General features: G+C 38.5%; 1 protein-coding gene across 1 annotated transcript in view; it reads right to left on the bottom strand.

Annotated features, from left to right (window-relative positions):
- The window catches only part of macf1b (microtubule actin crosslinking factor 1b), a 50,476-nt gene that overhangs the window by 25,563 nt on the left and 1,953 nt on the right, over positions 1-22,960 (bottom strand). The window contains exons 4-6 of the mRNA XM_051130400.1: positions 21,584-21,695; positions 1,513-1,569; positions 1,247-1,417 (exon numbers count right to left, since the gene is read on the bottom strand). Of these exons, the coding sequence (XP_050986357.1) occupies positions 1,247-1,417; positions 1,513-1,569; positions 21,584-21,695 (340 nt within the window). The remainder of the gene's footprint in view (positions 1-1,246; positions 1,418-1,512; positions 1,570-21,583; positions 21,696-22,960) is intronic.

Here is a 22,960-nt window from a genome sequence, read left to right as displayed (position 1 = left end):
TGGAAGGAAGTGAATCTCAATCCTTCAACACTGCTCCTGGGACTGACTGTCCTGCAGAGTTTAGCTCCAACCCTGATCAAACACACCTGAACAAGCTAATCGATGTCTTTAGGATTACTAGAAGGCACAGACAGGTGAGTTTTATCAGGATTGGAGCTAAACTCCGCGGGAAACCGGCTTGCCAAGACTAAGTTTGCCCATACCTGGCGTAAGGCCTAGGCCAGGGGTAGGCAAGTTCGGTCCTAGAGAGCCGCAGTCCTGCAGAGTTCAGCTCCAACCCTAATCAAACATACCTGGACAAGCTAATCAATGTTTTCAAGGTTATTAAGGCTATAGGCAAGTGAGGGTTTTTTCAGGGCTGGAGCTAAACTTTGCAGAAGCTCTCTAGAACCGAACTTGCCGACCCCTGGCCTAGCTCAATCCTTCAACCCTGCTCCTGGGGAGCCACTGTTCTTCAACTTTTATTTCCAAACTGCTTTAGCACACATGGCTTGTAATTTTTTTTTACATGATCCTGAAGACCTTAATTAGTTGGCTCAGGTGTGTCTGATTAGGGTTGCAACTAAACTCTGCAGGACATTCGGTTCCTAGGAGCAGGGATGAAAACCTATGGTATAAGGTGGTCATGAACACCTCCCATGTGCCCTTTGGCAAATTTTGGGCTTAAACGATATTTAACTAGGCCACTATTACACCTCTTTCAGAGTGTTTTACATAAATCTGTTCATCTCTGTAGGCCTACAGGCTAGCTTACAGAATTACCTTCCTATGTAGAACAACCTTTGCGTCTTTTGAAGATGTTTTGAATGAGGAAGCAAACACACATATGGTTCATAGAGGTAATACCACTTCTGAGAATTTACAAGTTTTATAATCCACCTTGCTCACTTTTTATTCCACCTTTCTTTGTGGCACTTAAGCCAAACCCTTGTATCATGTGTCTTGGAAGCATTGTGGGTATTCAGGTAAGTTTCACCTTACTCAGTAAGCTAGCAAAGATTGCTATCTCAAAAAGGTAAATTACGCCCCCCCATTCCCGTATCATACACAGAGGCATTCAGACACTCATTATATGCATGACCTTACCCATGTTTTACAAGTTTGAGAATGAGAAATTGCGTGGCAAAGCTTTCAAAACAGGGTAGTCTTTTTATCATTTGTTTCTGTATACGTATATATTAATGTATTGTTTATATGTATATATATATATATATATATAGACAGACTAACAGAGTTTGTAACATACCTTCTGCTCTTGCAGTTGGGCTTTCACCACTTTAAACTCTGAGGATGGTGGTTTTTGATTGGCTGTCAGTTCCTCAATCTCGCAGACCCACGTCAACAGGGTTTCCAGATTTTGCTGGAATTTCAACGGATCCCTGAACTGATCTTTCAGAGCCAAAACACTTCTGCCATCCTTAACATAAGACCAGACAATGCTAACAATTCAACAAAAATCACTTTTTAAAAAAATAAACAAGTACAATTTAAGAAAGGATCAATGAAATGTACCTTCCACTGATCTAGACTTGAATCCTGGTCTGAACTTGACTGACCATCACTCTGCAGCTGTGAATCAGAACAGTTAATTCAATTGCAAAATGAACAAATTGGTGATACATTGTTGATACATTGACTCCAAAATCATTTAAATGAAAATGATAAATGATGGTATAAGAAACAGAAATAAAGACAAACATGTTAGGTTCTCGATGAAGAAGCTTAAAATGAAAAATAAATTAAATAACCTCTGCAAGTTCCTCAGCAGCTCCAGTAAGGACTCTAACAGTTCTGGTAACAATAGGGTCACCTCCTTTCCCTGCAGGAGGATACTCTGTCACCTCCACAATCTCTGTCACAATTGTCTCTGTCACCTCTGTGACTTCAGTAACCTCTCGAGTGTTCAGAGGCTTCCAGGACCAGGGGCTTCCAGAATCCCTTCTCTGCAGGCTGGCTCTCCTGTCCACAGATCCACACTGACTCAGGGGGGATCGTCTGTACTCTGGAATATTACACTTTCTGGGCAAAGACCCATTTCGTGGCGTTTTTACTGGGGATGGAGTGCTTCGCCAGGCATTGTCCAGAGTGCTGGTAGTGGTGACAGTAGGGGCAGGGGAACTCCTCTGCTTGTCTGGTGTTGGAGTTTGTCGTAGTACCTCTTCTACATCCTCTTTCCTTGTTTCTTCTTCAGGAGGCTCTGGGAGTGGCCATTCTCTGCGTTGCTGGTAGCACTCTTTCAAGACGCTCTCATCTGACTTAACCTGTTTGGACTTTTGTCCCAAACAGCTAGGTCTGCTAATGAGGTTACCCATGATTCTTCAATCCACGGGTTAATCGGGTCCCTGTGCCATACATACAGGCGTCATCTAAACTACCTACAACACAAGGAAGGTCAAAGTGAGGAGATACTCTTTTTATACAGTAACAGCTATACCCTTCCAATGAAGGGTTTATTAGTTTCCAGTTTCAACTGCAGTCTTCAGAAGAGGTTCATCCAGCTCTCACAAAGACCACTAAGTTTAAATCTCAATTAGATATCTTGCTATCCTACAAAGGATAGTATTTCGTGCCAACAAACACCACCACCATTATTTACACAACGGAGACGGTAACACTTGACTGAGTCTCTGTCCTGACCAAGAGGGGCCAGATTACTGCAGGAGAACTACAACATGAACACAGAATTTCTAGTACTAGCCATACAAATGCAAGTGACAAGCCTGTTTATGAGGGCAGTCTCCTCCAGGATACCCACAGTTCCTCCTGGCAGCCACAGCTACTGTCCTCTGCCAAGACTATCCCCGGGATGGCCCTGGGAAACCATTTAGCTCCTGATCAAATATGACAGGCATGGAAATGCTGCTTCATTTCTTTGCCACAAAAGAATGAACAGTGTTTTTTTTAGTGCACGTGTTCATGGTTTACTGGGAAACAGAGACCACATGCCTGAAGAGCAGGACAGCGATGAACACGTAGACACATGTAGATAGTAAGTTGCAAAAACACTTTTTTCAACTAAAGACAAATGTATGTAGTTAAAAATCGTGCAAATCTTTACTGATCATTACTGGTTATTTCAACAGTGCTGTTTCGGTGCTCATAGAAGATTGCAGGTGGTATATGAATATGCAAAAGTGACACACTTGTGTAGTAAATTTGCCTATACATTTAAGAATACTAAGACAATTTTATTGCCCAAAGGTTGTTTATTTATAGCTCAGGAGACTTAGAAATGTTAGACTATATTTAATTTATCAATTTTGTCTCAGATTTATCTCCTTCTTAAAAAATAAAATAAAATAAAACACAAAGGAGACACCGGAGCTAAAACAATCTCATTACTGTAATACCTATTTAAGTCTAAAAGTTAAAAACTAAAAAATGTAAAACATACATTAAGAGTATAGCGCTATAAAAATCAAATCTGTGCTTGTTGATATTTTGTCATACTTTAAATGTCTGCACATCTAATGTCAGGAGATGAGATTACTGGTCTTTTTCGAGAGAGAAAAATCTAATAAAGGTCAATTAAACAAATCTAATTTTTGATTTTTCTTTCTTATAGACAAAAACAGAAAAGCTGATACACAACAAATTTGCAAACCACTTATCTTAAAGAATGCAATGACATGTTGACCTTTGGGATGACGTTTTTGTTTGTGCAGGTAAATACAAAGCTCTGTTGAATCCAGATAAGCTTGTATGTTAATTGCACAGGTGATCTGGGTCAGTCCAGGTCATTGTGGTTCACTGCATGCTAATGGCGGGTGCTGAGGGATCTGGCTCCAGACAGCAGACAAACTCAGTGTTTCTAGATCACTGGAGCAGAAGACTTGGTAGCATCCCACATTCTAGCAGGGTGGATTAGCTTGTATAATGTGTGAATTGACATTGCTAACACGTGACAGGAAATACTGTAATGACAAGTTTGTTGCTCTGGTTGCTAGGTTGATTGAGTCAAACTGTTACTAAGATCTCTATGATATTGTTTTATTTAAAATACTCATTTGGAACACAACATCAGATATACTGGTGAATGTTAAAAATATGGATTTTTCTTTATTCGGTTTCCATAAAGTGAGCACATAAAGCCATAAAATCAATATAATCAATCTGTACAATATCACTATTGACAAATGCTCTTCCTCAAATCAAGTTTAATTATATTAACTGATTCCATCCATCTCATGCACAGCCTAAAGCCTTGATGGATTACACAAGGAGGATGGGAAGGAGGTTACAAAATTGAAACAGTCAATGTCACTACAGCCATTTGAATACAAAGATTTGCAAGCATTATATCACCTGCAATGGCTGGTTCCATGGATTTAGAGGTGACACAACATTTTACTCCTCAGTGCTGAGCATTTCATCAGAGGTGATGCTATCTGCATATGAACATCTAAATGAGCTATTTCCCTGGTCAAAGGACCAGTTTAGACAGTATGGATTTCTGGTTGGCTTGTGCTCAAGCTGGTGTAAAACTATGATGATGTTGGTCAACCTGCAAGGTTTTTTCAGATATTTCTGTTTAAATTTTGCTGGTTAACTAATCAAGAAACCTTGTTGTGGTAACACACTAACATCCACATGCACCAACACAACAGTGACCAGTTCAATGCCTGAACAAATTAAAGTAATTGTCTGAAGCTGGAGATAAATGATACAGATTGATTCTCCTTTGCTTGTTTATCAAGGCTTATCTGAACCAGCCGTCCGTCCTTTTAACCCAGCTCTAATGTATTCTCACATTTAAGACCACCCTGCGTAGCCTCTTGATATTGATTTATGAGGCATGTCACAGACTGGCCCCCAGTGAGCTAGATTAACCCCTGTGATGGACAGCTTTGTGCATCAACAATCCATAAAGCATGATTAATATAGTCTCATCGCTTACAACAATTGACTCAAACTGAAAGATTCTTCTGCTATATTCTAATGAATGATAGTCAGACAAATAGAGGCGGCAGAGATGCTTCACTCTGCCTATCATAGCAAAGGGTGTGGGTACTGTCAGAGAGCACCATGACAATACCCTTTCCTAATCTGACCTCAATATGGCAGACAGACGGTGTATACTGGTGTCATGCCACGTTCTGCTGGTGGATTAACTCGTATATGGAGCGGCGAGAGTGGTGGCTCTCTAGGGATGTACTTATGTCTTTTTATGGATTTCCTGATAGTCAACGCTCTCTGTGTAGGTGAGTTTGTGCAGTGATCATGATAATGGTTTCTCTAATTAAGACCCTCTAGAAACATAAGAGCGTCTGGTGTTAAGTGAATGCATAAATGCATAACATGAATAAATCCTATAATAAGGCATAATTAATATACTACATTTTAGCTGAACTGATGTACATTAGTCAACACGTTGATATAGAATATAAAAGCTGATTCAGTTCTAAAAGTTGCTACTAATAAAAAACTGAGAGGAAGTACGATCAATTAAATTATATTTACCACATGAATGTACCGATTCGAAAAAACGCATACTCACAGTACAGTGAATGCAGTCACTCACAGCTGCAAATTAACTAATTACATCCAAATCCCCGCAAGCTGCTTCTACCCGCACCAACTTTGTGCTACAATCCCCTTTAGTGAAATTCAAGTGGTTGTGATAGCATCACTGTCTCCCCGCATCCAAAGCAGCTGCTGGTTTCAGTGAGAAAGTTTGAATGAGCTCAGAAAGAGGTGGCGGTTGTGGCGGTTGGGGTCTCGGTGGTGCATACTTACCCCCGTGCATAGAGGAGGACAAACGGCTCACCGAACAATTCCACAAGTTCCTCCGTCATCATTCAAACAGGAGAACAAAAAACCTGTCTTCTCTCAGCATCCTTTGAGAGGCCTTCCTTCCCAGACGTATAAACATGCGAAACCTTCACATTCACTTGCTCAAACAGGACCTCACTTACTCACAAATCCCGGTTTAAACACACACACACTTTATGCAAGATGACCCATGCTTTTCCGTCGCCCACAGCCACAAGCAAACAATGTCCCTCTTTCCCTTCGGCTGCCCCCTCCCGTCAGCGGTATTCTCTCTCTCTTGCCTTTGTTGTGCACAGTCCCATAGAGGAATTCCTTGCTGAGGCAACCGACGGGATGTTCGGCTGCCCAAAAAGTCCTGTATGCTGCGCTTCAAGGTCCAGGATAGCGGGTAATCCCCGTCCGGTGGTTTTGGTAGAGTTGAGACAGGTCCGTAAGTCGACAGCCTGTTGTGTGAACTCTAGTGCCAGACATTTAGACAGAGGAGCAGTCCCTTCACCTCCCTCTTTCCCTCCCAGAGTTAGCCCCTCCCCCAGCTCCTCTTTTGGCTCACAAACTCTGCTTCTAATGAAAACGAGGAGGATAAAAAGCTTTCTAAAGACCCCCAGGCTGCTCCCGAACATTCACATGTTAAGTGACAGCTGCCTCCAGCCCCTCGCTCTCGTTTTTCCCTCCCGTGCGGGGCAGACCGAGGCGGGCTACAAAAGGAGCCAACCATCCCGCACACAAAACCCCCATCACTATTCAAAGCCCCCGCCACAGCTACAAAGACGACTAATTACTGTAAGACATCTCTGATTACTTTCAAGTCACTCTGGGTCCCAAAATTGCCAAACAAACAAAGAACAGTAGAGAAACCAATAGAGCAGGGGACTCGGCCGCGTCTGCCTGAGTTTCATGGGAGGTGCGTGATGCTGCGCCGCCACTTTTGGAGTCTTTTCTGCTCCATTGCTGCTTGAGAATAGACGGTTCTATGTCTATAGGTGTCAGATCTCAAATAATCTCTCTGATTGGTTCCCATGGGGGACGAGAGGGAGAGTGAGGACAGGTGTATATAGCAGGTGCATGAAGGGGGACGGGGGAGGGGGACGAGACTCAGGTGTGTAACAAACACACAATTCCCCCATTCTTTTAGCACACAAAAGACTCTACCCAACACCTGCACTGCTACTTATCCTTCATCTCACACAAGAAACACTCGGTTGCTCAATAGGACAGGTCACTAACATATGGGAGAGAAGTGGAAGTACTTGTGATGCCACTATGTCAATTTACATGCAGTGGCCCCAAAACATATTTGAAGCACACTTTAAAATGAATGATGTCATTGCAGTAGAAATATACAAAATAGCAACTCTGGTGGCATTAAAAAAAAAAAAAAAAAATTAAATACAAAACAAGCTTGCCTTCGATGCATTTTACAAAAGCACTTTTTTAGGTTTAAAATGATAAAACAATGCATATACTTTTCAGAATGACAGTCTGGTACTGTCTGGTACCTGTGGTTCCTTTGTTAGGACACACTTAAGAAGAACTGACTTTCATACAGCCACTAAAACCACCAAAACACCAGCTGATTCAGAAATGTATGTAAATACAGGCATACACCTTATTTTTAACATAAGAGCAGGGCTGCCATTTGTAACCTGAATGTGCAAAGCTTCCAGTGTCTTTGCTTCCAGTTACTTTACCTGTCAGTAAATACCTTTTTATGCTATTGCACTTTATTATTCTTCTAGTTAGTAAAATATAGTGGCTAACGAATCAGATATCTTTCACATGCACAGAAAATAGCTTTCTGCCTTACAAAATAAGATGGATTAAAGTTTTGCTACTGTTAAATAAAACTAAACCTATTAAAAATATGACTGAAATTGAAAAAGAAAAAAAAAAACATAGATAATAATAAACATACAACATTTTGCCTTGGCAACTAAATGAAATAAAATATGTTTAAATTGAAGTACTGAAATGAGTAAAACCAAAACTGAAATACAAAAATAAAGCTAAATAGAACTATTTAAAAATAATAATTATAATAATAAAAATAACAAACACATACAACAGGATTAGTAAACTAAATTACTAAAATTAAAATAAAATAAAAATAAAAACTGAAACTATAAAAACAAATGCTTATTTAAAATATTAATGAAAAAGTAAAAATATATAAATAAAACCAAAATATCTGCTGTATTATAGAAGTATAACAAAACCTGGTTCTTAAAATCCATTTTTATTTGTTTATTTATTTTTAAATTGTTTATTTTTATTTACCCTAATCTGTTCTATAGAAAAAACAAGGAAGAATGTTTCCACTCTCCCGTTGCACACTTATAACGGTCTTCCTTGATTATATTTGAGTAATATGAAAAGAAAAGAAGAAAAAAAACAGCTTTCTTGCACTTCCAGATTTTCACTTCTGAGCTATGAGATATAAACTTGTGAGCCAGAAATAGAAAACATAAACTCAGATTTGCAAGATGTAAACCTGAAATTGTGAGGAAAAAAGTCAGACCTCTGAGTTTACATCTCATATTTCTGATTTTTCCCTTTATTCTGAGTTTACATCACACCATTATGAGATTATATCTCATCATTCTGACTTTCTCTGAATTCTTAAGTTTACATCTTGCAATTTTGTTTTGTTTTTTCTTCTTCTTTTTTTTTTTTAAATCTCACAATTCCAGCTATTCTTCTCAGAATTGTGAGTTATTATCTTGCAATTGCAATTTTGGGAATTTTTTAATCCTATGGCACAACCCAGCTTTCATAAGATAAGGCTGTCTAGCAGAGATTTGTGCTGCCGGTGTCTCCAGGTGTTCCAGCTCTGAGTATGGTTCCTCCTGTAGGTGTAAATATGTTATTGTCTTGCTCCATTTCCTGTCTCTAGGCAGTGCAAATGATCACAGAATACAGTGCGTGTAAGAATTTGAGTCTTGACCTTGAGCATCATGAGCCGGGGTGACGGTGAGGTGTGGATCATCAGAGAGGACACCACCCACATTAGCAGCGGGACACACCCACTAGACTGAAGTGAGGGGCAGCGCCCAGAAAACAGGGAAGTGCAATGAGGAAGAGAGCAGAATAAAGATGAAAGCTCATAAGAGAGCGGCAGAGTGCACACATCCACTTTATGATGATGAATGTGTACCTCTAATTCAGTAGGGACCTGCAGAAGAGGGGACGACACGGCCACTACACTAACCACAGCACTTCAATTATTAACCCCCGCCCATCCCCCTCCTGAGACAGCCAGCAAAATAAAACAGACAAAAGGAGGAGACTGGGAAAAAAAGAGGAGCAACAATGCCTGTCACCCTGACTGTCCTGGGAAAGGGAATTCAGTGCTGTGAACCCATGAGGTCAAGTTATTTAACCTGACCAGGCTCTTAAACAGAGACGGGACATGAGTTATGGTGCTAAAACAGACCACCTCTGAAATCCTGTTTTTGTCATGTATTTGATTTCACATGGCAAGAATTTTAATTTTAGATCAGATTTGGATAGCAAATCATATAAATATATTGTGAGATATAATGCCAGAATTGCAACTGCAAGATACAAACTCACAATTCTGAGAAAAAAAGTCAAAATTGTGAGATAAAATGTCAATTATCTTATTATTTATCTTAATATCTTATTTTTTTCATGCTGTAATGAAATATTTTCTGTACGTTCATGACTGCACAACTTGTTTTATATTTTAAGCATATCATGCATCATGTCACTATTAATAATACTGTGCAAAATGTTAATAAATGCTGTCAGACTGAAGACTGAATGGTGCTAAAAATTCAGCTTTGATCACAGCAATAAATTACATTTTAACAGATATTCACGTAGAAAACAGCTGTTTTAAGGCGAAATACTGCAGGGGAATAGGGTAAAAAAAAATATTAACTAATAGTTCTCTCCTTACTTACCCAGTTGATTGATTACATTGATAATTGCAAACATTTTTTGGATTCAAAGTTTTCTAAAATGTTAGGTTTAAATATCCAAATGAGGCATTATTTAAAGAAATATGCTCTAATTTGCATAAATTTCTAGTACACAAATCTAAACACTAGATAAAGTCAGTTTCATAATTCTTGTTTATTTATTTATTTTTATTTTTATTTTTATTTTTTCATTTTGGAATCAAAAGTTTTTACAGAGAAAATTTTGGGTATTTCATTTTGGCACTCCATAATTCAGAAAATACTTAAAAACATAGAAAACAATATATTTTCACAATTTGGGGGAAATGTATACATGTATATAATCAATAATATTATAATAAATATAATAAAAATATAATAAAATTATTATTATTATATTATAATAATAATTATAATAAAATTATTATTAAAAGTATTATTATTATTATTATACAAATCCCTCTGTAAAAAGCTTCAGGGATACAGACTGGAATAAAAATGTAAAGCCTGGTGTGTGTAAGTGCTACTGAAGTGGAGATTTATGGCTCAGTGTAGGAGAAAAAACTCATTTTGAGAAAACGACCTTTAAAAACATGTATTGCAATTAAAATCAGTTGACGCAAATAGGTAAAGTGCTATAGAAGAAACACTTACCGGTGTCTTTTGGATGTTTTCCTTTCACTAGTTTGAAAAACTAAAAAGCCCAAAAATTTTAAACTTGACAGGTGTGTGAAAAAACAGTGTTTTTGCCTGCAATGTCTCCCCTATGTTTTACAATATTACTGTTTTTACTGCATTTTTTGATCAAGTAAATGCAGCCTTGATGAGCAAAAGAGACTTCAATTGCAAACTTGTAAACAGCAGTGTATAGTGTCTGATTACCTCTTTTACTTTGCATATTTTATTTATATTATTACAAGTATTATTATTATTTATAAGTAATTACAAGTATACATTATTATTACATATTATTTTCTACGGTAATTATCACTTACCATTTTTATTTGTATATTGCCTGTTCATTTGAATCTGCACTTAAATCACACTCAAAATGGCTCTTAAATGGTAGTTCCATGATATAACCATCCATATATTTCTTACTGATATACAGATGAATATCCAATGCAAATGGATCCACATTTGGCAGTGCTGTACTGTCATTATATACCCAATCTGACAGCGACACCTGATCCAGGCCTGTTCACTCACAGGGAAAATCAAATTGTCCTCCCATATCGGTTACCACAGTGTGTGAATCATACCATAACATTACGGGAGTGTATTTACGTTTTTCATTCCCATGGCAATGCCAGTCCAGTGAGCTTACAAAATTACCTTCATGAACAATCTAAAAACATATATAGATTTCCCCAAAATGTGTGTATTTTAAAAACGTACGCTGCAGTTCACAAACATATATGTATATATTGTGCATAATGGACGGTATAAAAGCAGTGAAATGAGTAATAATTCAGCTCAGATCTATTGTGTGCCTCACATGTGGCTTGTATGTTCAGAGAGCAGCAGATGAATCAGCGTAATGCCAAATGGGTTGCAGATGTGGCCAAATTTGATCACGGGTCCCCTGTGTTTAAATACCCAGAGAGCCCTAAAGTGGATTAATCCTACAGACATGTTCTCCTCCCCCACCATTCCTGCTTCAAATCAAATAACACACAATGGCTCCTCCAGTATATAATTAGCACCTCAGCGGACAGATCGCACGCTGCCGGTGAGGCCGATTCTGAGCCCTGCCTGATGATTAATGAAGGACTACAGAAGGATCTCCTTTGGGCAGCAAACTCAAAGTGTCATTCAACAAATACACAGTGATGTGTCACCGTAACGGTCACTTCCCAAAACACACTGACGCTGACCGGCTCATTGTGAAGGGCTTCCCTGCTGGGATACTGGAAATGAAACCATCACAAGGGGATTAAACTCATGGGGCGACAAAAGAGGCTGACAGAACCCTTGTTTGATATCAAGCAGTGAGTAAACCACAGTCATGTTACCCTTTTGAAAAAGCAGTTACAAGCTACTAACACAGTCACTACATACAGTACACTGAAGCTAGTAAAGAGCCAACAATCTTTTAAAACATATGATAAAATATTCAGAAAACAATTTATTGCATACAAAAACAATGAGAATTTTCTCAATTAAGTGTTGTTTTCAACAGATAAATATTTAAAATATAGCTTTAAGGCATTCAAGTGCTTTAAGGCATTAAGCACATACGAATAAAAACATTATGTAGCAAGCCTTTTTTTTTTTTTTTTGCAACTACAGGTAATTTACCATAGAAATATAATGTTTTGTAACGTTTATGACTGTTATAGCACCAGCTGTGCATGGTTCGATCTTCTTAAAACTTTGCAGACTTGTTTAGAATCTCCTGTATCCTGAAGTTTTGAGATTTCCTTTAGGCTTTATAGGACTTTGGGTAAATTTGGACAGGCCCCTTTTTCTAAACTAACAGATTATAGTTTTGCTTCCCGAAGGGTTAATTTTTAACACTTTTTTTGGGAGGATAATTACTGACCTAGAGAGTCCAGAGAATTGTACTGCAGTGTTTCAGCGAAAAACCTAGAACTAGTTTGCAAAGTAGGTTTTTCACATCTTCTCAATTATTTAACAAACGATCTGGGGTGCGTTTCCCAAAAGGATCGTTAGCTAACTATGGTGGTTAGGTCCATTAGGTCCACTCTATTGGTAACGATGTTGGTAGTTGGTTTTGGGAAACACACCCCGATCGACAGCAGTGATTCTAGAGGCAAAGTTGTCCAGAATGAGGAGTTCTGTCATATGATATAAATATCGCGTGTATGTGCAAAAAAACGCGCAATGCACGATCATTCATGCCCTTGAAAAATGCGATATTTCCCCCAGTGGCCGATTTCTTTCAAGTTTCTCATAGACCATTGAGGCCGTGAGCCGAACAGGCCCACCGAGTTTTGTTCCCATCGGCCTCCGTTACCATGTCTAACAGATGCTCAAATGTTGTCGGTCAATGGCAGCCATGTTTTTTGAGATATGCAGATGTGCTAATAGACACTTGTGGCACTTTGGACCAAGACTGTGCACACCGTTTTTTATGTTGATAGAACGAATGGTTCCGCCATTTTTAGTTATTTTTCCCCTCTTATAGTGCCACCAAGTGGCCAATCTCTGCAATTTTACATAGGAGTTTGGCGAAGATATCTCATTCCGTTCAGGAGTTATAGGCATTTTACTAAAAGTGGCCCTGCCCTTTTCAAACATTATGGTGCTCCTTCATGATGGTGAGTTGAAAGTTGAAACGCTTTTTTTTTTTTTTTTGATAATTATTGATATTCACTCTCCAGAAAATCTTTCTGCACTGGTTTGGTTCCGATCAGGCAAAAAACCTAAGACTAGTTTGCAAAAGTAGGTTTTTCAAAAAAATGCAAGGATTCCAACAACACAAGACACTTGAGCCTGCGACTGACGGTTTAAGAGTTATGCGCAATTTCGTACTTTTGTTTGCTACGCGTTTGAACCCCTAATAAACAACAAATGTATACATGTATAATGAAAACTGTGACTTTGCTATATAAAATGCTGCACAAGGAATCAAAACATCATCTGAATCATTTTTTGAACGGCTTCATTTATATTAGTTGCCCAAAAAAATTCAGCTTGCAAAAATGAAGAGGACATGCTGTCACACCCCTGTGGACTGTTTGAGTTGGTTTCTCCCTCTGTTGCCCATATTTGGTCCTTCCTGTTCCTGTCCTTGTCAAGTCATTATTAGTTAATCACCCACACGTCTGTCTGTGTATCATTATCCTGTCTATTTAAGTTGCCTTCAGTGCTGTGTTTGTCTTCCGGTCTTGTCAATGTATGCGTGGTTCTACCCTCCCGTTGTTGGATTTACCTGCTTTGGAGGAACAAAGACCTTCGTCTTTGTTCGTCCCTTCCTCGCATGATACATGAAAGAAGACCGGACCATTAAAACAGTTGTATGATGGAAACCGCAGCAAGATTCGCCACCCTAGCCCGCAAGGATCTTCCGTTTGTGGAGTTTGCCCGGGAATTCTGCAATCTTGCCACGGTGATGGCGTTGGACAATGCCACCATCAATTCTCTGTTCTGGATTGGGGCCAATTACCATCGCCGTGGACCTCCCAGACACCTCTGGACTGAGCTAGAGGGAAGGTATCCTTCGGTGTCTGGAGAGTGTCCGGCCCCGGCACCCAGAGCCCAGCCAACCCACACCCCGACTTGTGGAGCCAGAGCCTGAGCCCACCACGAACGGAGAGCCAGAGCTGACAGCGACAGAGCCATCGCCAAGGGGAGAAGATCGCAAAAGATCGCTACGGTGCCTAAGCCAAGCCCGCCCGACCAGGTGCGAAAGCCAGCCACGTGGCCTGCGACGGACGTTCCAGTTGGGTGTGAGGGTGCTGAGGACAGCACCGCCCACTGCACTGCCACTGATGGTGAGCAATGTCAGGATCTGGAGCATTTAGATATTGAACTGGATTTGATTGATTTCTCTGAGGATATATATGTGGAACTTCCTGCCTGCCCTGAACAATTTTGTATACAAATCCTAACAGTATATAATATGAGATAAAAACCTGCAATGTATTTTGTCACATGGCTCATTACTGAAAAAGCTTTTGTATTTTTAAGTAATATTAATACATACAATGCCCTGAACAATCTGCCTGCCTGGATTTCCCACCCTCCCTCTGTTATCTCCTCCTATCGTCCCTGCTGTTTCGGTCCCACTACCGCTGTCCCCTGACAGCCCCGCTGCTGACCCTCAGCCCAACATCTGTGCGGTGGGCTCGCCGCGGGTCTGCCAATCTCCATCGCTGTTATGGCTGGAGGATCTCTCGTCTCCGCCTCCAGCCTCTGAGTCTTGCACTCCACCCAGCGGCTCCACCCCAGCTCTCAGCTCCCTCATCTCCACCGTCGCCTGCCGGCCCACTAGCTCCACCGGGCTCCCTCGTCCATCGCCTCAGGACTCCACTCCTACGGCTGTGCCTCGTCGCTCCATCCCACCGGCTCTGTTGGGCTCCTCCCCTCCCTCCAGCTCCACCTCAGTTCTCTGTCGCTCCGGCTCTGCCGCGGACCTCCGGATCTCCGCCTCGGTCGCCAAAGCCTTGGGCTCCATCTTGGCCCTCCGGATCCTCGGTGTCGCCCAGGATCATTGGCTCTCCATCTCCGCCTCGGCCTCCACCTCCACCTGCTCTGCCACCGTCGGTCGGCCCCTTGGAGTCGTCAGCCCTTCCTCCACCATGGCTCCTCCCTCCGTCGGCTCCGCCGTGGACTACCATCATGGCTGCAGCTTGGGTCTCACCTGGCTCCTACTGCTCAGAGTCCCTGCTGTCTCCTCCCTGGCTCCTCCCACGTCATCACCACCTTGGACTTTTGGAGTTTGTTGTCCTCCTCCCGGGAGTCCGTCCTCCGCCAAAGCCTCCTCCTAGACTCCTTTTTTTTTTTTTTTGTTCTACGGCGTGAGGTCACGCCTTCCAGGAGGGGGGAGTAATGTCACACCCCTGTGGACTGTTTGAGTTGTTTTGTTCCTCTGTTGCCCATATTTGGTCCTTCCTGTTCCTGTCCTTGTCAAGTCATTATTAGTTAATTACCCACACCTGTCTGTATATCATTATCCTGTCTGTTTAAGTTGCCTTCAGTGCTGTGTTTGTCGTCCGGTCTCGTCAGTGTATGAGTGGTTCTACCCTCCCGTTGTTGGATTTACCTGCTTTGGAGTTTTCCTGTGGATTATATTAAAGACTTTATCTTCGACCTTTGTCTTCGTTCACCCCTTCCTCGAACGATACGTGACAAGTGCTACTTAAGAAATATTGAGAACTGAATACTAGTCTTAATGCATAATGTACAGTACAAATGGTATATTGAGTACTATTTGATTATTATCTGATTACTATTAGAATATAAATTGTAATGTGTAAAGCATTGTGCAATGCGTAACAATAAAATACATTAGAATGCTATATTGTTGTATGTTCATGGCTGCATGTATAATTCAGCAAAAAGCATCAGTTATGATACAATAAGTAAACACATTTTTTTTTTTTTGCATTCTAACAGAATTTTGTATACAAATCTTAACAGTATATAATGTTACATTTAAAAACCTGCAATGTATTTTGTCACATGGCTCATTACTGGAAAAGCTTTTGTATTTTGAAAATTATTTTGAGAAACATTACTGAAATGTATTTCAGTTAGAGACTTCAGCTGAAGCTTTTTTTGTTGTTTGTTTTAGGTTACCATTCGTTTCAGTGTACAATAAGCTGTTTGTATGACACATCTGAAGTGGATTTGACAAACAGATGCATGAATCTGGTAATTAATGTGACAGGATGGTGTTCGGGCACAACCTCCGCACCTGAGTCAATTAATGTGTGACAGCCACAGTCTCCTGTGAATACTGACCTGCCCCGTTAACTAGATGTCAAACCACCTGCTATGATGAGGGGACAATATAGAAAACATATCAGCACCAAACATTTCTAGTGTGCATTACAAGGAACAAATTAGTTCATCCAAAAAAAAAGAAGAAGAAATTCTGTCATCATTTACTCACCCTCATGTCATTGTAAACCTGTATGCCTTTCTTTCTAAGATATTTTGAAATGAAAACCAGGTAACAATGACAGAATTTTCATTCTTTGATTAACTTTATGGGATTGATTATTTGTAGACAGATATTTCACACCAAGAATGTGCACTACTATGAATAATAATTTCATAATGAACCAAGAAATTTATTTTTCTGGTTGCACTTTCAAATAAGGTTCCATTTGTTAATGTTAACTACGTTCGTTGACATGAACTAACAATGAAAAATACTCCTAAAGCATTTATTAATCTTAATTATTGTTAATTTCAACATTTACTAATACATTATTAAAAGCAAAAGTTTTATCTGTTAATATTATTTAATGGTGCTGAGCTAGTATTGCTCATTGTTAATGTTAGTTAATGCATTAACTATCATTAATTAATGGAACCTTATTGTACAGCATTACCAATTTTTTTTAACAGTGTATTGAAGTTAACATGCTTGCATGCTGTCCAAAGTTTATGTTTGCAATCAATTTACAGCAATAAATAGCCTATTTACTAAAACAGTAAACACATTTTAAATTCTCTGTATGCAAGTGAAAGAGTCCTCTGCTGTCTAGAGGAAGTGTGAAGCGTGTTTGTCTGAGGAGTGGTGCACAGGAGGAGGGAGATGATGTTTGTGGCTGTCATTATAAGGGTACGGGATGGGAAAAAGGAGACCATGCTGTGCCGTAACCCCTCACCCTGCTCCATCACGGCTCTGTTTGCAGGTTATGTGTGCGAGGCTCATTTGAGATGCAGAGTTTGCCACAGGCTCAGGATAAAGACACACAGACACACAAAGACTTCACCGTTAGCAGGAAGCAATGGATGAGGCCCTGGGCAAGAATCAGACCCACTGACTCCAGTCAAAAAGGACGACACTGAGGAGCAAATAGAGCTTTAGTAACGCACCAAAACTGAAATTAAAGTTTACGTTTAGCCAAAACCAAAGTTGAGAATGAAGTTTTGGTAATTAAATTTGAAATTGTTTGCTAAGACAAGAGACAAAGCGTGTTATTACCGTAAGTGATCACGCTTATGATTTTCACTTGCAAACAAAACAGCAGGTGAAAATCCCAGCAATATACTTGCAACAATCCAACATACTGACACTGAAGGAGGAACCTCAGCCATATCCAGAAACCAGACCAGAAGATCACAGAGACTTTTTAGACTGGGACCAGCAAGTGACCCCACCGAACACCTCCACAACATCAGACCAACCTGCTAAAAACCCAATCAGAACAACTTAGCAACTACATAACAACACCCTTTCAACCATCCTCAGCAGCTTACCATCATGACGTGTGATTTGAAGAGGCAAACAGTGTAAAAATCCAGTTGATCATGTTCCTATAGAAGTTATTTTTAGGGAAGCCCATTTCTGCCCCTGAATTAAAAAATAAAAAATAAAAAAAAGTACAGTAATTGCAACATTGTATCTGTTGTATCTGTCTATGTTAATTTTTGGTTAATATTTTACAATTTCAACTTTTTTACTCACAAATGTAATTTTATATCTCACAATTATGAATTTTTTTTAGAATTGTGAGATACAAACTTATAATTGCAAGTTATAAGTCCAATTCTTAGAAAAAAATACAGAATTTTTTTCTAAGAATTGCTGGTTTATATCTCAGAATTGCTTGATATAAAGTCAGAACTGCGGAATATAACCACAATTTTCAGAGAAAAAGAATTGCAAGATAAAAAGCTTGCAATTTGAGAAAAAAAGAAAGTCAGAATTGTGATAAAAAGTCATAATTACATTATTTTTTTGTGACAGAAACAGGCTTCCATATGTTTCATATGTTTTCATCATGGTATAAAAAAATATATAAAAATAAAGTGTAATTGCGACTTATCTCAAAATGATTATTTCCATGACTTGTAGTTTACATGCAAAATGTAGTTTTTACATCTCACAACATGTTTTCAAATGAAAGGCCAGTTCCATAAACTCATAATGATATAAACTCAAAATGGCGAGTTAGAAAGTCAGAATTGTGTGATATAAACTTGCAATTGCGAGTTTTAAAGTCAGAACTGCAAGATAAAAACTCACAATTTTCAACTTTTTCTCAGATTTACATGATATAAACTCACAATAGTGAATTATTAAGTCAGAATTGTGAGATATAAACTTGCAATTCTGAGAACATATCAGTCTTTTCCCCCCTAAAAATTGGACTTTATAACTCACATTTGTGAGTTTATATCACCATTCTGAGAAAAAAGTCTGAATTGTGAGGTAAAAATTCGCATTTACCTTTTTCGTTAATATATAGAAACAAGCTTCCAAATATTCCATATTTATGTTTTCATCATGGAATAAAAAAAAGTGCAACTAATTAAAATTAAATCGCAGCTTATCTCAAAATTATGATTTTCTGCAATTCTGACTTTTTTTGCAATTCAGAATTCTGAGATGCAAACTTAGAATTGCAAGAAAAATAGCCCAAATTATGAAAAAAAAAAAAAAAATGCAATTACCCTTTTTATTTTTTTTTTTCCTTGGCAGAAACAGGATTGAATTTTTTTTCTTCTCACAATTCTGAGTTTATTCCTGCATTTCTCAGAATTCTGAGATATAAGCTATGAATCATGAGAAAAATAGTCAAAATTGTGAGATGAAAAAGTTTACCTTTTTAACTTTTCTACTCTTTAGCAGAAACTGTCTTGACTTTTTGTCTTCCAGTTGTGAGTTCAGATCTCACAATTCTTTTTATATCTCATAATTCTGAATTTATTTCTCACAGAGGTGAGATGAAAAGTTGTAACTTTTCCTTGGCGGAAATAAGCTTCCATATGTTCCTTTGTAGACTGTAAGTACAAAACTAGTCCATGAAGAAGACTGGCAGTGACGGCTCAATTACACTTGACGTGAGTGAGACAGTGAGGAGATAAAACAGAGAGAGGAGTGTTACAACATTTCCATTGTGGACAGATAAGAGAACGTCCACTGTAAGACTATGTTTTTTCTTCGGTCTGTCAGCGTCTCATCGGAGTCTAATGTGCTTTCAGAGTGCTCTCTCATGTGTGTGCAGGGCCCCACACAAACCTGCACCCCGCTCTCCTCAACCAGCCTTAACACAAAAGAGCTCTCCTCTGAGGAGCTGCACCTCTCTCGCTCTTTCTCTCTCTCTCCCTCCTCTCACAGGACGGCCCTCCAGGGCTTCGGGATTTATGGCTATAGCTCAAGCATATTCTTTGAGCATATTTGATAGGGATGCTTAGCCCAGCACCATGGGGACAGTGTGCTACAAGCCTCACATCACTGCCTTTGATCAGCTCTTTTCTCATCAAAAAAGGCCCCTTGCCCACACAATTGCCACTCAACAAAGGGGCCTGCATATTCCGGATGTGCTCAGGATAGGAGTTTTGTTTTGTTTTTTTTCAGATGGTCATGTTATAAGAATATTTCATACACCTAAAGTGAAACAAAATTAAATGACAAATGAAAACAAAACACAAACATATAGATGTATGTTTTAATCTTAAATCCGAAGACATAAGCTGCATGACATTAAAGTCTCTCCACTTTTCTCCAAACCTTAATTTTAATCTCCTAACAGTATGATGTCATCAGAAATGAGATCTTATACTTCATCACAAGACAAAAGGATCAAAACCCTGGGTGGAGATGGTCAAAGACGGTCTCAGTAGCAGCACAAAAGAAACTTGAGCTTATTCAGTATTCAAATAAAAAGCCGCTGTATAACGAGTAACAGAGGAGAATGAAATAATGGCCATGAAATGTATGTTTTGTGTGAAGAGGTCTAAAAGAGAAAACACCACCCTGCATCATATTTGCTGAAGAATATCCAACACTCGTTTCTTACTCATTCTGGGACGCTGATTTCAAAAATAGTGTCTTTTTTGCTTGAGCATGTTGCACTTCTTCACAAAAGAAGATGCATTACACAGCATTTTTGCTTTCAGCAGCCATTTGTAAGGTCAACAAGTCTTGTATCATCACTTATAAGCAGAAAACTGCCACTGCAACTGCTGAGCCAGATTACAACCTTTTGTTCAGTTCTCAGCCTATTTTCACATGTATGAATGAATCTCAAGACACTATTTTATTCCTAATTTGAATTTCACTTAAAATTGAACCTAAATTGAAATTCCACTGTGATGGAACATTTTTACTGATTTTTTTTGGACTCAGCATCATCAAATTAGATAATATCAAGCCTTAATTTTCTCCATTTTTTTTCAGTATGCATTGCTGTGAAATCCTTTTTAACCTCCTGAGACATGAATGAACATGCATAGGCAAAACAACTGTTTTTTTTTTTTTTTTTAATCACCAATACATTTTTAGTTTTCAGATTTTTTTTTTCCAAACTTTGTATAAAGATGAGTCTCAACTATGTTATAACAGAATGATTTTATATACCATTTTACCTTTATGCAAAATGTGTGTTAAAAGGCCATAAACGGGTTTTCTCATTTTATACAATGTATCTATAAACTACATCTAATTTTCATATTAATGTGAAAAGAAGTGTAATAATGGGAGTAATAATTGGCAAGATTTTCATAATAATATATAATATATCATAGGAATATTGAACTATAATTTCTTTCCCCGTTCATTTGTTGTGTCTCCCAAAATGTGTTGTAAACATGCTTTCAGTCCCAGTGTCCTCATATGAGGACATGTATGAAATCAGTGTTCTGTTTCGTAAAACAAGAAGTCGTATTTTGATTTGAAACCCCATAACATTTTCCTGAGATTTAAATGATAATTACAAAATATTATCATATTATCATGTCACTGATATATTAATATCAGAAGTTTTTGAAGACCAAGGAGATGGACTGGTCATGGTGAAACATCCAAACATGTAGTATCTCTGAAAAGCCCTGAATGTGCTTTTTACAGGACATCCAGACTTAAAAACTGTGGCATGTACAGTCTCCGAGAAATTCACTAAAATAGAACGTCCTCATATGAGAATGCATGGGCTCAGGAGGTTAAATCTGGAAATAATCAGAAAGTTTTAGATTTTTGGCAAGATAATGAAATGTTGTGAATAAGATGATTTTAGATTTTTGTCATTTCTAGGTTACTAAGTAAATGTAGGTAATTGATCATGTGACTCGAGAACAAGATGTTCTGTAACATCCTCAAATCACGCTGGAGTACATGATCACCAGGTCTTGCAAGTAAGCATTTCGTATATTTTTGTATTAAATTTGTATTATATATATCTAAATTGAAGCAGTTTCACAAGTGTCCCAAGATGTTTGGGCTGGAATGTATGTGAGAGACTCACATCGGGATCCGGTGGAGGGAGTCTCTTCTCCATGGTCTTCAGCCAGTGTCGCAGAGCCCTGATCTGCCCTCTGAACTCACTCTGCCACTGATTCCACTCGTCTGAATCCATCCTAGCAACAGCACAAGAACACATTCACACTTCACTAAGTGGAGTGAGCAGAGCTGGAGTCTACACAAAGAAGCAGCTCAAAAGAAGCTCAAAAATGAATATCAAAAATATTTTCACGGGAGTCACATGTTTTGCTCACTACATTAGAATTATACTTCCAATTCTTTTACTACTGCTCTTAAATGTAGAAAATAATCACACACTATGAGTAGACATGTCCAAACATCTAACTGACATTATAGTGTTTTTAAAGACACTATAGTACAAAAGATGCTTTTTTCTTCTTCTTTTTTTCCCCTTGTGTCTTTATATGTGACCTGGACCACAAAACCAGTCTTAAGTAGCACGGGTATATTTGTAGCAATAGCCAAAAATACATTGTATGGGTCAAAATGACCAATTTTTCATTTATGCCAAAAATCATTAAGATATTAAGATATTTTTGTAAATTTACTACCGTCAATATATCAAAACTTATTTTTGATTAGTAATATGAATTGCTAAGAAATTAATTTGGGCAACTTTAAAGGGGATTTTCTCAATATTTTATTTTATTTTATTTATTTTTGCACCCTCAGATCGCAGATTTTTAATTAGTTGTATCTCGGCCAAATATTATCCTATCCTGACAAACCATACATCAATGGAAAGCTTTCAGATAATGTATAAATCTCAATTTCAAATAAACTGACTTTTTTTGACTGGTTTTGTGGTCCAGGGTCACATGTGTTATGAATATTTTTCTGTCTTTGGCTGTCTGAGTATTGTTTGTACTTATTCTGTTCCTTATTACAAAAGAAAACATTTTGACAACAGGCCCTTTAGTGTGTCATATGGAATAGAATAGAATAGAATAGAATAGAATAGAATAGAATAGAATATACAACTAAGCAGTAATGTATACAAGGTTGTGCTATATTATGAATGTAGTTAGACATGACAGACAGTGGAGTGACTATATTCAGCACAGCCTCAGGGCTTTATTAATTTAATAAATCACAGACAGGACACAAATGAATTCATCAAATCTCATCTGTCTGCTAGAGGACAACAGCAGATGTGATATGTCCTGCTGGAAGAAGAAAAGAAGAAGAAATACTGTTTGGAGCATCCAGGATGAAACTATCTAAGTTAATATACTCAGGAGCAGCAGAGCTTGCATTTTCAACATGTCAGTAATATATAGGTAGTTTACGTGAAATCTCCATGATTGGCTAAGGCTTATATCAAATAACAAATAACTGTGATGATGAATTTGAAAGAAAA

The sequence above is a fragment of the Labeo rohita genome, chromosome 16, assembly GCF_022985175.1.
Source record: "Labeo rohita strain BAU-BD-2019 chromosome 16, IGBB_LRoh.1.0, whole genome shotgun sequence".
Classification (NCBI taxonomy): domain Eukaryota; kingdom Metazoa; phylum Chordata; class Actinopteri; order Cypriniformes; family Cyprinidae; genus Labeo; species Labeo rohita.
The sequence above is the reverse complement of the archived record's forward strand: the minus strand, read 5'-3'. Positions and strand labels throughout refer to the sequence as shown.